At 40.1% G+C, this 15,889-nt stretch overlaps 1 protein-coding gene across 1 annotated transcript; it reads right to left on the bottom strand.

The window, feature by feature from the left end:
• Positions 1-5,964: 5,964 nt before the first annotated feature.
• Positions 5,965-15,314, bottom strand: LOC137273399 (putative protein-lysine deacylase ABHD14B). Its single transcript, XM_067806055.1, has 4 exons — positions 14,942-15,314; positions 11,067-11,232; positions 9,753-9,988; positions 5,965-8,009 (listed from the first exon to the last, which is right to left on the bottom strand). Exons 1-4 carry the CDS (start codon positions 15,215-15,217, stop codon positions 7,818-7,820), a joined length of 870 nt encoding a protein of 289 aa, XP_067662156.1. The 5' UTR covers positions 15,218-15,314; the 3' UTR covers positions 5,965-7,817.
• Between the last annotated feature and the right edge of the window lie 575 nt (positions 15,315-15,889).

The following is a 15,889-nucleotide window of genomic DNA, read 5'->3' as shown; positions in this document are numbered from 1 at the left end:
AAACCATATGTGTACAACAGTATTTATCAGACACGCAATTATCAGACGCGCTTGGGGTTCTGCTAAAACATACTGAGTCTACATCTATTGATGCCTCAAACCGCCCAAATATGGGGGATACGGTAGCTGTGAAGGGTGATGATTAGTTTCCAGAACAAATGCTGAAATTTGATATTGGGGATGCAGATGCCCTTGTATCCTTGATGACGAAAAACTCTTCAAGGTGCAATGACTGCAATGGCCAGACCATCGTATTGCTCCCTGGTGTTCATTCCATGATGTAATCATACCAGTTGAAGTCAACTCCCATGGGCGATCTACAAGGTATCCCACACTGCATGCACCAGATCAGATACGTTACTGATTTCATCTGCCGTTATATCCGTATGGGTTCATTGATTTTGGTTTAGCATTTTCCAGTGTTGCTCGACTACATGTTATTGTAAAGGGTAAACGAGTGTTGGTATATTTTGTTCGCTTTGCAGTGAAGCAGATGCGTGACATGGTAATGACAGATACGTTACAATTTGACTCTTGGTGAAAATAGTTCCTTGCGGTGGTTAACTTAATAATTTGTTCATCTTTTTGTTATTTGACTATATTGTGCACAGACAAATGCCCCAGCTCAAGAAAGCTGCACATTTTTTGTTCAATTCTCGATTTATAGAAGAAAAAACTATGTTTGTAATCAATGAATGAATAGTTGAAGTTATATGGTATCGTCACCCAAACACTGTGGCGTGCTTCAAAGTCCGACATGTACCCACTGAACACATTTCTTGTACAACAAAAGGTATCAACAATTCAATATCATACATTCATATCTGTTGTATGCATAATGTTTTGTATATAGTTCTCCCAGCTTACAAGTAGTGCAGTATCATATCTGTCCATACACAAACAACGGTACATGAATGTAGACAGCCATAAAAAAACAACACAGGCATCGCACAGTCCTTCCACTTCAGAGAAACGGTACCCTGACTTTACTCTGTACCTTACCTAAACAAATGATAATCTATGAGACACTTTATTTTGGAGCACTCACAACCTATTTGCATGTTTAGTTGAGAGTGAGCCTTTAAATGCTGTCTAAACAATAGAACACAAAGAATAGCGATGCAAGCTGCCAGTTTGTTACGGTATCGTGTTAAACGTTGTGTTGGTCATTCGTAAGTTACGAAAGGTTGTGTTAGTCATTCACAGGTTACAAAGAGTTGTGTTAGTCATTTACAAGTTCCGAAGAGTTGTGTTAGTCACTGAGTCAAGAGTTGTACCCGTGACGGTCCGGGGTAGAAAAGGCCTTCAGCATCCCATGCTTGCCACAAAAGGCGACTACGTGTGTCGTGAGACAACTCACTCACTCACTCACTCACTCACTCACTCCGAAGACGTTGCTTAACTTAAAATGATTTGTGACCTGAGCTCTAACTGTATTTTGTGTGCCTTGATATTGTCTTACGCACAGCTGGTTCTCTCTCAAAAGAAGGCGTAAGATGCGTCAAGGTTCCTTTTACTGGGACCAATCTAGACATTCAAAATATACACTCATGTGCCATATTAAAGTTCACAAAATGGCCGCTGTGAGTCTTGTCAGCAGCAGCTGATCCTTTTAAATGAAAGTTTATTTCGTCTTGGTAATAGTTATAGGGTGTCAAATTTTAGGGGATATATATATATATCTGACATAACACCGGTTAAATTTTGAAACCAACATTAGAATAATTCTCAAGTACTTAGTATGACGTCTGCTCAAAGTGTCATGGCACCTAGACGGCTCATATTAAGTTTGAATTCAGAAGGCAAGAGTGGAAGTGAAATAGGTAGTAAAATAACTGGAATGAATAGGTTTACTGTCAGTAAGTTCCCGAAGAGGTATTCTCAATGAGGAAATGCAGAAAATCATCAGAGAAGTGGCAGTAGAAGAAAATCCGCTGACAGATATTGGGCTTTATTGAAGATTGTTATATGTAACGGTAGGAAGTCTCTTCAGGATATGATATATCTTCACTCTGGAACCAGATACCTCAAGTAAGACTATCCAAGAGGACAATACAAAGGCTCTCTTGTATAAAGGGATAACAATACTCCACGTGTCAGTGTGATGTTTGGGAGGTGTATTTGTTTTGAAGGTGTGTTTGTTTTGAAAGTGTTGGAACCCTTGTCAGTGTAAATGGCCACACCAACTCAACAAAGTATATAGATATACTGGACATCAAGCTTTGGCCAGTAACAGCCAAAGTTCCAGCGTGTCGCTATATATTGCAAGAGGACAACTGTCCTGTCCATGTTTCTAGACAGACAATTCAGTGGAAACGTGAGAATGACATTCAGACAATGAATTGACCTCATCAGTGCCCGGACTGTAATATCATTGAAAATGTATGGAGAACTCTGAAAACCAGGCTAAAAAGACAGTTACACGAAATAGAAACCAAACAGGAACTGATATATCACGTTCAAGGTATCTGGACATCACTTACCCCAGGGTACATAGAATCGCGGTATTCCAGGTAAGTAGCTTCAGGCATTATTTTGAAATCAAACTTCATTTACATCCCATCACAGAAGGCGGCCATCTTGTGAACTTTGATAAGGCACATGCGTGCTGTATTTTTTGTGAGGCGTTACTATTATATCTCCGACATATTTAAAATCACTGCTAATTGTGGGTAAAATATTTTGCTGATTAATTGAAACACTTGCAAGCACCAGAGCGTTCAGATGAGTTTTATTTACACTGTTTTTGTTGCCGGAGTGACGTCACTGATCATCTCAGATGTCTCCAAGAACGTTAGCCATGACGTGTTTGCCTCCAATCTAGGGAAGTACGTGTCCATCTTTGGGCCCGGCATTGCATGTACAGACCCCGTGATGTACGCACCGAGAGCCATCTATTGAAAGCAATTTTGAACTGATGATGTAGAGGAACGTAATATTGAGGGACCGGAATGCTCCGACCACCAACCTAGCCATGTTCTTGGGCCTGGTGGCATGTGATCAGCACCTGGTTCCAGGTACGCCCACAACATATAGTAGTTTGCGGACGACATTGCGTTTAAACGCAATGTGTCCTAGCTAGTACTATACTGAGTCAAAAAAAGAAACTTTACAAAATGTAATTTAAAAAAATAATGAATAACGTTTCTCGTCTACAACAAACTGGCACCACTTCTGATCTCCCCAGGTCGGGTCGTCCACGTGCGACGTCACGAGCAGAAGACCGTCAAATCGTCCTACGTCACCTACGTGACAGATTTCTGCCGTCTACACGAACCAGGACTGAGATGTTTAGAGGTCGACTGTCCTCACAGGTCATTCGAAATCGGTTGCGGGGTGCCAATCTCCATTCTCGACGTCGATATTGTGACTTGTCATTCTGGATACCTATGTTTTGGAATGGCAGTGTAGCCTAATGGAACTGATTGTGGCACTGTCTGTGTATCGAGTACATCACATGGATCTCAGCAATGAAATAATAACAATTTAACAATCTTACCATCTCTTGTTCTTTTATTGTGCCCTGAATAAAGAATGTGAAGTTTCTTTTTTGATTCAGTATATATATATATATATATATATATATATATATATATATATATATATATATATAGAGAGAGAGAGAGAGAGAGAGAGAGAGAGAGAGAGAGAGAGAGTCTTATTTATAGGACTTCCAGATAGAAGTGAACATGGATGACAATAGCCAATATTCCCTTAATGTGCCCCATATCTGCGCTCCTGGGTTATGCACATCGTGGTGACGGTCGCATTTTGTAAAAAAGAAAAAAAAATGCATGTACAGACTGCCTTTTCCATGTATCGCCTGACAGGATGAGGTCGCCAAAATCGACTGGTGTCTGGTAATCCCCCAAGTTTGGCTGTCACCAAATTTGAAGACATTGGGTACAACAGTTAAGCAGGCGCATAGTCATTTTTATGCGAGCCCAGTAAGTTGCACACTTAAGGTTAGAGTGAGTGAATGAGTGAGTTTAGTTTCACGCTGCACTCAGCAATATTCCAGCTATATGGTGGCAGTCTGTAAATAATCGAGTTTGGACCAGACAATCAAGTGATCAACAATATGAGCATCGATCTGCGCAATTGGGAACCGATGACATGTGCCAACCAAGTCAGCGAGCCTGACCACCCGATCAAGTTAGTCGCCTCTTACGACAAGCATAGTCTCCTTTTATGGCAAGCATGGGGTGCTGAAGGCCTATTCTGCCCCGGGACCTTCACGGGTCCTTAAGGTTTGATAATATTAATGAATTGTCCAGCCTTGTAGCAAGACTCTTGTGCAATTGCGGGCTTTTTTCCAGGACGGTAGCTACGCACCTGACGACATATTAGGTTAACAATAATCGGGACCAACTACGTACTAGGAATTGCCATATTGAAGCCTGTATTTCGGTATTTATGGGCTTATTTTTTATTTAATTCTCGGGTGTTTAGAGTGACGTTCCTTCGGTGGGAGAAAAAGTGTGTAAAGATTTCCAAATTGCTTGACAACAGTTTTAGTAGGAACACCAAAATATTACTCATATTAATGATAACGAAATTATATATCCATAGATCTATCCATTGTTCATCAAAGCAACTTCTAAATGCCACTCAAAGAGGTTATAGCCAACTAAAACTACTAAACATTCACCATGCTTCTCCCTAACAAGGAATGATGATAAGGCTACAGCGTGACTTATTTTCAGTTATTTTGTCTGTCCACGCAGCTCTAATACAGACCCTGTACCTAACCACAGACCCTTCCTTCAAAAACAAGCGCCATGGGGTAGCCTAGTGGTTAAAGTGTCCCCTTGTAACTCTGGGTTCGATTCCCCACATGGGTAGAATGTGTAAGGCCCATTTCTGGTGTCTTAAGAGTGATATTGCTGGAATGTTGCTAAAAGCAAGGTAAAACTGGACTCACTTCTTCAAGAACTGTCCTCTCACTAACTTCTATAAGGTATTGCCTACCATAAAAGGTGACCATACTTGTCCTAAGAGGCAACTAACTGGTAAGAGGCAACTAACTGGATCGGGTGGTCAGACTCACTGACTTGGTTGTCTCAAGTCATGGGTTCCCAGTTGCAAACATCGATTCTTATGCTGTTGATCACTGGATTGTCTGGTCCAGACTCAATTATTTACATACCACCACCATATAGCTGGAATATTGCTGAGTGCTGCATAAAACTAAACTCACTCACTCCTATTAGGTTTAGAACTTATCTAAGTCATACCACGATGGTTTAGGCTAGAAGCAGTCTTAGTATCCCATGCTTGTCAAACGCGGGGACTGATGGTTGATGCCGTCATGATATCACAATTGTATGGATACATGCTCATGTCAATCACTGAATTTTCTGGTCCAGTAGTAACAAACCACATCATATCTGTGAAAAATGCTGAAAGTTGTCAAAAAACAAGCAAACAAAGCTCTCTTGAATGACAGTTTCCAACCGAATGCAAAGTCAAGTATTTGTTTTGATCATGAAAGAACAGATTTGGTTTGATTTGATGTCTAATTTCAGCAGCTTCTAAGACTCAAAACAAAGGTTTTTTGTGCATATGAGCGAATGGTACTGGTATTTGTCTAAAGGAAATTGGAACTTCAGTATGTGTGCTACTGTTACAGTGCAGCTTTACTCTGTGTTGATATCCTTAGGAACCAGCCTAGCTATTCTCAAAACATTTGTAGCGCTAAGAACTTCTTAAGCCCATTCTTAACACAGTGGCTACGATCAAACTTAAGAATTCCTAGGGCTACCAACGTTTCTAGAATTAGGGCCCTGTTTACCTTACTCCCACCAATCAAATTCAGTTTGTCCTGCTGACAGTACCTTAAAACCATATTCACTCACTAACACACACAAAAACCAAATGCACATACACATATACATGTGTGTGTGTGTGTGTGTCTCTCTTTCTCTCTCCCCCCCATCTTAACATGCTCAAAGACAAAAGCACTTGATTATATACATTTATTGTTAACCAAAAACTCTTCATAGTCATGATAACATCCACAATCAACAAAATGACCAATTTTTTGCCCAGCATTGATCAGTTCAGTGACTTCCATGCACAACTTAACATGGATATTCAATTCCAACACTGTGCAGGCTCATAGCTGATCACAGTTTTATCCCAAGCTGAGTGCCAAACTTGGTAACTCAGTGGTGAGATGAACCATCAACTTCAAACTATCCTAGCAGGTGCTCTATCCAGAAGACAACTGGGATAATGAGGAAAGTATAAAAAAAGCCCTGAATATAATACTCTTACCTCAAAGCATACAAAATTTGCATGGCAGAATTTGAACATGTTTAACTGTAATTGTAACATAAAATCATGTGATATCTTTTGAATATCTAAGGCAATGATCTTGCATCATCCTCGATATCTCCTGGGTATACGTTCAGATAAATCTCCAATATAAATATCCTGGATGCATCAACGAGTTACCTCCTTTGGCTGGCATTTTATCCATTCACGTGTACAGAGTAGGAAGTTGTGCGTACCAATCACACTCACTTTTGCTTTCTAAATAATCTAACCGATTAAACTTGGCAACACAAACGATGCACAGGTACTTCTGTAAGAGTGCCTGTGCAGTATGACTCTGAAAATATGCCTGTGTGGGTATGCTTGTGTCAGTGTTATTACTAGAATGAAAGGTCAAATAGTCAGCATTTATGGTTGTGTATCTGTGCCAGTGCATGTAAGCTTGTGTTGGTAAGGATGTGTATCTATGCCAGTGCATTTAGGCTTGTGTTGGTATGCCTGTGTATCTATACTAGTACATGTAAGCTTGTGTTGGTATGCCTGTGTATCTATACTAGTACATGTAAGCTTGTGTTGGTATGCCTGTGTATCTATACTAGTACATGTAAGCTTGTGTTGGTATGCCTGTGTATCTATACTAGTACATGTAAGCTTGTGTTGGTATGCCTGTGTATCTATAGTAGTACATGTAAGCTTGTGTTGGTATGCATGTGTATCTATACTAGTACATGTAAGCTTGTGTTGGTATGCCTGTGTATCTATACTAGTACATGTAAGCTTGTGTTGGTATGCCTGTGTATCTATACTAGTACATGTAAGCTTGTGTTGGTATGCCTGTGTATCTATACTAGTACATGTAAGCTTGTGTTGGTATGCCTGTGTATCTATACTAGTACATGTAAGCTTGTGTTGGTATGCCTGTGTATCTATACTAGTACATGTAAGCTTGTGTTGGTATGCATGTGTATCTATACTAGTACATGTAAGCTTGTGTTGGTATGCCTGTGTATCTATACTAGTACATGTAAGCTTGTGTTGGTATGCCTGTGTATCTATAGTAGTACATGTAAGCTTGTGTTGGTATGCATGTGTATCTTTACTAGTACATGTAAGCTTGTGTTGGTATGCATGTGTATCTATACTAGTACATGTAAGTTTGTGTTGGTATGCCTGTGTATCTATACTAGTACATGTAAGCTTGTGTTGGTATGCATGTGTATCTATACTAGTACATGTAAGCTTGTGTTGGTATGCATGTGTATCTATACTAGTACATGTAAGCTTGTGTTGGTATGCCTGTGTATCTTTACTAGTACATGTAAGCTTGTGTTGGTATGCCTGTGTATCTATACTAGTACATGTAAGCTTATGTTGGTATGCATGTGTATCTATGTCAGTGCATTTAGGCTTGTGTTGGTATCCCTGTGTAAGTATGCCTTATGAAGTAAGCCTTTATTACTGTTTGATAGTTGCCCCTTAAAGCACAAACTCACCTCAGACATTAAAACAACAAAAACATTCCCTCATAACAATAATGTTCACTTCTGAGCAGCAATAATGTTTAGGAAATTGTACAGCAGTCTGTGGAAAAATGATGGGTTGTTGATGTAGGCTGGATGACCGGCGTCAGGGACGACAAACGGCTTGCTGTTAGGAAGTTTGATCAGATCTTTGAGGCTACTTGTTCCTAAATTGGTATCATTTTCACCATAAACAATCATGGTTGGAATCTGAAATCAAGCACACGAAAGACTGATGATATTACAAGAATTGTTGTATATGAGTCTGACATTCTCAGGATTCTAATACACTGTAAATTAAATGGGTTTTTTTCACACCGATGTGGATTCACAGACATGTTTCCTAGCTACACATCATCTGCTCATGCCAAACAAACAGGTTCTGTCATTCTTTTGTAGTTAATCTTCATGTTCATATACTGTAGTGGTTACTTCATTCTAAAAGGAGCTTGGTCACAAAACATCACGGTCTGATCGCTGGTGATTGATCAATCAATTATCAAGGGTATAGCCCAAGATGCAAATTCATTAACAGTGACCAGGCCATGTTGCATTTGGATCAAGCTCAGGCGATTGGATGAATTAACTGTTTTGCACCATGTATGCATTCTGCATTCAAATTTCAAAATCTATGCAGGACTTTTTTTAATTTAAGCAATTCTGTTTGAGACTGTTGCCATGTCTAGTCATGAGTGGGATAATACCACAGACAACATTACACTGTCACAAATTGTGGTTGAAATTGAAGGTGCTAAACTCTGAATTGCTAAACAATCGATGACGTTACTCTCTTGTTAGTTGTTGTATAATGGAAACTAAAATCAACTGTGTTACCAGTTCTCAGGGCGAGTTCCAATAATTGTGAAAGTACTTTAAAAAGTACTTCGTGATTGATTCAAATGTTTTATAATCTATTTGCCAACATGTTCAAGAAAAAGTTTTCAATATTTGCATTAAAAGAGTATGCAAATGTTGGTTGTTATTTTAGAAGGTTTACATCCATTGGATACAGAGTTATATTTGCTAAATGTAAGAGTGGCTAAAATTGTAAATAGTCAATCAGGAAGTAGATGTCACAGCAGCCCAAAACTGTAGTTTAACTATACATTACTTTGATCAAAGGGACCACAGTCAGAGCAGGGTACAAGTTATCTTACCATCATGTAAACCATTTTACACCACTGCTATTTTTTATCTTATCATTCCATTAAGTCTTATCTCACCTCACACATACATGTCACTGTCTGATTGGCTGAGTGCTCTTCTGTTCTTTTCAATGTATCCCATGTACAAGCGAGGTGCATTGCAATACACCCCACTGCCAATAGCAACTCATTCGGTATGTTGGGGCAGTTACTTTTTATCTCGAATAACGTTATACAACGCATGATGCGTGGAACTGAGGCGATGGAAGGGAGATTACTCTAAATCTGTTTTTCCTGTGATGTCTGCAAAATCTAGTGATCTCAATGAAAACATTTGACTCTCTTTCCAAAAAAGAAATTTTTACAGAACATTCAAATGTAGACCCTGTGAATATTAAGAAGGGGAATTACATCGTGGTGACTTTACTAAGACAATACCTATGGAGAAAAACAGCAAGATGCAAGATTCGAACCGTTTGATTATCACAGGTTGGCTGAAGTGTACTATCCAACATGTCCAATACCCATGCTTCAAACAGTTCAAAATTAACACTGAGTTGTTCTCTAAGAAAAATACATTGTTCACTGGTCCCTCGGGGATCATGGGTTGATGTTTGTTTATGTTATAATATCTTACTCTTTCACACTTTTGGTGTTCTTACCTATTTATTTGTTTATTATCTTAGTCCATATTGAAATTTGATATGTTGAGATTCCACGTTTTTTTTTTGTTCTGTGTGTTTTATGATGTTATCAAAATTACCCACTGGTAATAAAGTATTATGTTATCTAATCTAAGAACACCAACCTTGCTTTTGCTGTATGCTTCTGTGTATTTATCAGTGGCCACCGGGGCCACAGGTAGGTATCCACGACTCCTGTCTTCAGCTGTCTCTGGCTGATTAAACAGAAAGGGAAGGGAGAAGCCACCACTCATTGATGGGCTGACCACTACTGGACGGGTCATCTTCAGGGCTTTAACTAACGCCCCTAAGAAATCTCCTGGTGAGCTATCACCAAGAACATCCTGAGTATTTCCATAGCCTGACAAGAAAAAATATATATAATAGACATGATTATCAATTTTTTTCTGATAAATTAACATTGAGTACTTATTACTGTCATATTTCCTTGCCTGCCTGACTACTGCTTCCTTTAGTCTAACTGATGTATCTACAGCCCGACCTTGCTTTACCACTGCCTTCCCTGTACCACTGCTTCCTCCTGCATACCTGATACATCTCCATCCCCTGACTTCCCCTGTACCACTGCTTCCTCCTGCCTACCTGATCTCACCTGTACCACTGCTACCTCCTGCCTAACTGATACATCTACAGCCCCTGACTTCCCTTGTACCACTGCTTCCTCCTGCCTACCTGATACATCTCCAGCCCCTGACCTCACCTGTACCACTGCTACCTCCTGCCTAACTGATACATCTACAGCCCCTGACCTCCCCTGTACCACTGCTTCCTCCTGCCTACCTGATACATCTCCAGCCCGACTTCCCCTGTACCACTGCTTCCCCCTGCCTACGTGATACATCTCCAGCCCCTCACCTCCTGTGTACCACTGCTTCCTCCTGCCTACCTGATACATCTCCAGCCCCTGACCTCACCTGTACTACTGTTTCCTCCAGTCTACCTGATACATCTACAGCCCCTGACCTCCCCTGTACCACTGCTTCCTCCAGTCTACCTGATACATCTACAGCCCCTGACCTCCCCTGTACCACTGCTTCCTCCTACCTACCTGATACATCTCCAGCCCCTGACGTCACCTGTACTACTGTTTCCTCCAGTCTACCTGATACATCTACAGCCCCTGACCTCACCTGTACTACTGTTTCCTCCAGTCTACCTGATACATCTACAGCCCCTGACCTCCCCTGTACCACTGCTTCCTCCTACCTACCTGATACATCTCCAGCCCCTGACCTCACCTGTACCACTGCTACCTCCTGCCTAACTGATACATCTACAGTCCCTTACCTCCCCTGTACCATTGCTTCTTCCTGCCTACCTGATACATCTCCAGCCCCTGAGCTCCCCTGTATCACTGCTACCTCCTGCCTACCCGATACATCTACAGTCCCTTACCTACCCTGTACCTACCTACCTACCTGGTAAGTCAACAGCCACTCCCCTATGGCCCCAACTAGACACCAGGCTCAGCGTCCCGATATCCAACCAGTTTTTTGAAGAAAAGCGTTGTCCATGGAGAAACAGAACATCCAGATTTGTTGCACTTCCCTTTGGATCTGCTTGCCTTGTGAATATTTTCAGGGACTGAAAACATATAATCAAAATTGTTGATTCAGAAGCTTAATTCTGTGGAGACTAAGTTCCACGTTGTAAACAGGACCAGAAACAGTTCGTGTGTTCATTTGAGCATGTCAGGACACATATACTACACAGTTTTAAAAGAAATATTAAGCAGTCTATGAGACACATTGTACACATTTATGAATAGTTTATAAATAATATAATGTAGTTAATGAATTGTCCTCAACTTTGTTTCTTCTAGTTTTCACATTAGTGAAATGCTTAAATGATTGAATGGTCAGGTTACAGAGTAGTGAAATGACAAAGGAAGAGTATTTTCTACTAAAATACTGTAATATTGTTCAATATTTGCGCAATTATCTGTCTTGTATGGTTATCTTTGATCATGTTCATGTTCAGACCATGTCACAAAAACATCAATTTATTATATCACAACAAACATGAATGGTGCTGAGTCTGTAGTCTTACACTGCAGCCCTTGGAATGATTGTGATGTGCAGCAATGAGGCCTTACCAAAGAAATCTTTCCCACTGCAGAAACGCACACAATAATCGTGGAAATAGCAACATAAACATCTTACCTCACTATTGAAACAGTTCAAACAGCAACAAAAAATAATGAAACAGCAACAGTTTTACATTAGCGAACTTTGACCTCTATTCAGCATGCGCATCATGATCTGTGCTTCGGTCAAATTTCCGAGCAGCCTTGCATTGCCTCGTGTAGAAAATGTACTGAGTATGTCAAAATAATTATTGTCAATCATTTCATTTGAATGGAAAGTAAACTAAGGAAGTGTGCACACAAACATAATGATGATAACTGCCAGATAACACAACAGAAATACTTGAAAAAGGGAATGTACCTTTTGTTCAAGCTGGAAAATGGCACCATGCAGTCAAAACTTCCTCTTTCATGTGTGCATGCGCAAAATTGAAGTTGCAGAGTTTTGGTTTTTGCTCCAGTTTTAGTGATTTAAAGTTTCCGTTTTTACTGTTTCAGTAGTGAGTTATTGTGTTTATGTTGCTATGATTAATGTGGGCTTTTCTGTGTTTTTTCTGCACAGAGGGAGTTTTCTTTCGTAGGCCTGAATACTAGCTACATGGGCGCTTAAGCTTAGCGATTACTGAAACAAATTGTACCTTATGGGGAGAGGGCCCAATAACTGGAGTGAGTGAGTGACTGAGTGAGTGCACTCAGCAATATTCCAGCCATGTGGTGTCAGTCTGTAAATAATCGAGTCTGGACCAGACAATCCAGTGATCAACAACATGAGCACTGATCTGCGCAATTGGGAACCGATGACCGATCTAATTTTGAAACAGTGTTTTTTGCTTGGCAGCTTAAGAGAAACTCAAGTACATCTTTGGTTTCTCATGCTGACCTCACCTGCATTGAAAATTTAAACAAGAATCATCAGAAGATGACATATCCCCCCAGCCCCCACATATTTGTAAGGACAAATCATCTGACAGTTACTTATTGTGTTTTCAGACTAAGTTTGAATTGTTTCCCTGGAATTCATGTAAAATATAAATGCGATATATCTGTGATCAGAAAAGTCACCATTTCAAGACCTGTCTATTATATCTGCCAGGATCTGTTGAAAGATATGAAAGGTTTTCGAGTTGTGCTCCGGAAATGAAGCCCATTCTTCCATTTTGAGTCTGTATTGTTCCCATGGAAACCGAGAAAAAGAAATCATAAACACCTGTAAATAGCAAAAGACACTACTTTATGTTCTGATTGATATATCTACCAAGTTCTGCAGAAAAATATTGAACATTTTTTTAGTTGTGCTCCAGAAACGAAGCCCATCCCTTCATTTTGAGCCAAAGTCCGAAACATTTCCGTAGAAACAGACAAAATGATAAATCACAAAAACCTGTAAATACCAAAAGTCACCACTTTGGGGTCTGCCACACATATCTACCAAGTTTTACTGACAGATATTAAGAGGTTTTTGAGTTTTGCTCCTGAAACGAAACACACCTCTCATTTTTGAGACAAATTCCGAAACGTTTCCATGAAACCCGATAAAATAACAAATCACAAAAACCTGTAAATACCAAAAGGCACCACTTTGGGGTCTGCCACACATATCTACCAAGTTTTACTGACAGATATTTAGAAGTGTTTGAGTTGTGCTCCGGAAACGGAGCCCATCCCTCCATTTTGAGAAAAAGACCGAAACAATTCCATGGAAACCCAGAAAATAATAAATCACAAAAACCTGTACGTAGCAAAAGGCACCACTTTAGGTTCTGATAGATATATCTACCAAATTTTGCAGAAAAATATTGAACATTTTTTTTGCCCTGGAAACGAAGCCCACACCACCATTAGACTAACACCAAAATGTTCCATGGAGAAACAACAAAAATACAAATGTCAAAAATCTGTAAATAGCCAAATGCACAACCACAGGTGCAGATTATTATATCTGCCAATTTTGGTCTGGTTATGCTCTGGAAACAAAATGATTACGGACGGACAGACGGAAGAGGCGTCAACTTCATCTCCCTGCATTACATGCCGAGGGGATAAAGAGGAAGTTAACTCATAACAGAAAGTACAGTGTATGGTTAAAAAGCCCAAACAACTGACAGACATCGGTCATTCTGATACAGAAAGGCTACATGATGGCTGCGAGTTTGAAAGAATTAACAATTATACATTGATAAATGGATTATTGGTTCATACTGTATTTCTGAAATATTAGTGAAAAAAAACCCCAAACCCCACCTACCTACCACAGATTTTAAAGAGGTGTAACTGGAACCACAGCATTTCTTTATTAGGCCTAATCCTCTATGTCACGTTATCATGCTGTTTCTAAATGTTATAAACACTCTCAACACAGTTTTGTCTCCTACAGTCATCCGGCCTATGCGCCTAGTAAGGTCAGTTTGACAGGTTTATCTCAGCAAAGTCTTGACCTCATTGGGGTACTTTGAGTCATGCAACTGTCAGGAGAGAAACAAGCCTTTACTGTAGATTTGAATGTGTTGAATAACAAAATCTTTGTACATGGGAGTACTGCTTATTCCCCTCCTTTTTCTCATGGACCACCTCCATGGTGTAGGGGAGTATTTGCTCAGATAGAGAAGGGTTGTGGGTGCCATCGCCAGCTGTGTCATGCCAACAGACATTAAAATATGGTACTTGTTGGTCCCTGCATGGCGCTTGGCATTAAAAGATCAGTTCTTCAACCAGGATTTTTGCAAGTTGGTACCCAAACTACTAAAATATGTGCCAATGCAGTTGAGGCTTTTGCCATTGATTGTAACCACTGTAAAGATTATAGAAGAAGACTGTGGGCCCTATTAAATGGGTACACTCTAGCATTAAGAAGGTTATTTTGCATATTTTATGGTGCAAATGGCACAATACAGCTGCCTGGCTGAAGCAGGGTACAACAAAGACAGGTCGGCTCAGAGTCAGTATACTGTGTCTGAGTGGGGTATTCATGCTTGACTGCAGCAGTGAGTTAGCAATACAAAACCAGCTGAAGTCTGTGCTAGTACAAGCAGTCACACATACACACGCATGCACGTCAACATATGAGCAAAATATTTTCAAGTACAATGTGAAACCACATTTGACCTCATCTTCTTTCAATCACACACTTCACTCAGGGACAACATTCACTAGCACTAATCCCAGCCAACCTGACCTTAGGACGCTAGATAAGTTTAATGTCAACCTCACCTTGCCATTCAACGTGACCTCAACTATGACCTCCTTCACTTGGTCATTCTCAGCACTTTTGACATCTGATGGGATGTCCACAAACTGGGTGTACCACGATGCCTCCTTGGACTCGTCTTTCCCTGCCATCCTGTGTTCCTCTACTGGCCCAGTTAGCTTGGTGTCCCCTTTACTAGACTCTCCTGGCCACAGTCGGTATATCACCAGCACGCCCGCAAACACTCCCGCGATTAGCAGTATACAAAGCTTGTTGACATGGATCCCACTAGGGCTCATAGTGCAACTGGTGATACAGTCAATGCATTAACCTAGAAAGGACGCATTTGCATTATCATGATGTGATTAAATGCACGCACACATTTACGTTATTTATGAATGTTCTCAACACTGTCGTATTAATGTCACAGTCATAATATTTTGTACTCAGTGAAAGTACATGCTTAGTGTTTTGGATACAATTATTGATCATGCTGACATTAACATGGCACATAAGCCTGAAGTGTCCTTCTCACTATATATTTGGTCATCTCATTTTACCAGAATAACCACATTTGAGGTATTTCTTTTGTTAGTTAGACCTCTTCCCAGGTTTTATATTTCGTTAGTAAGACCTCTATACAGGTTTTACATTTTGTTAGTAAGACCTCTTCCCAGGTTTTACATTTTGTTAGTAAGACCTTTTCCCAGGTTTTACATTTTGTTAGTAGGACCTCTTCCCAGGTTTTACTTTTCATAAGTAAGACCTCATCCAAAGGTTTTACATTTGTAATTGTCTTTATATGCGTGTTTGAAATTAATTGAAAAATATAGTTCAAGATTAAGTTCAAAGAGCAAAGTCAAAGTGTCACAAGTGCATGTACTCCTCACCCTTGAGGCTTTTCTTGGAGCTATTTACTATTTGTTAGTCCTTGTAAAATGTCACAGTGAAATTAAAAACCAAATGAGTAT

The sequence above is a fragment of the Haliotis asinina genome, chromosome 2 (genome assembly GCF_037392515.1).
Source record: "Haliotis asinina isolate JCU_RB_2024 chromosome 2, JCU_Hal_asi_v2, whole genome shotgun sequence".
Classification (NCBI taxonomy): Eukaryota; Metazoa; Mollusca; class Gastropoda; order Lepetellida; family Haliotidae; genus Haliotis; species Haliotis asinina.
The sequence above is the reverse complement of the archived record's forward strand: the minus strand, read 5'-3'. Positions and strand labels throughout refer to the sequence as shown.

Coding starts and splice junctions, on each gene's coding strand:
- LOC137273399 (XM_067806055.1), bottom strand. CDS start 15,217: ATGAGCCCTAGTGGGATCCATGTCAACAAGCTTTGTATACTGCTAATC. Junction 11,233..14,941: donor AGGTCACGTTGAATGGCAAG/GTGAGGTTGACA, acceptor ATATGTTTTCAG/TCCCTGAAAATATTCACAAG. Junction 9,989..11,066: donor AGTGGCTGTTGACTTACCAG/GTAGGTAGGTAG, acceptor TTTTCTTGTCAG/GCTATGGAAATACTCAGGAT.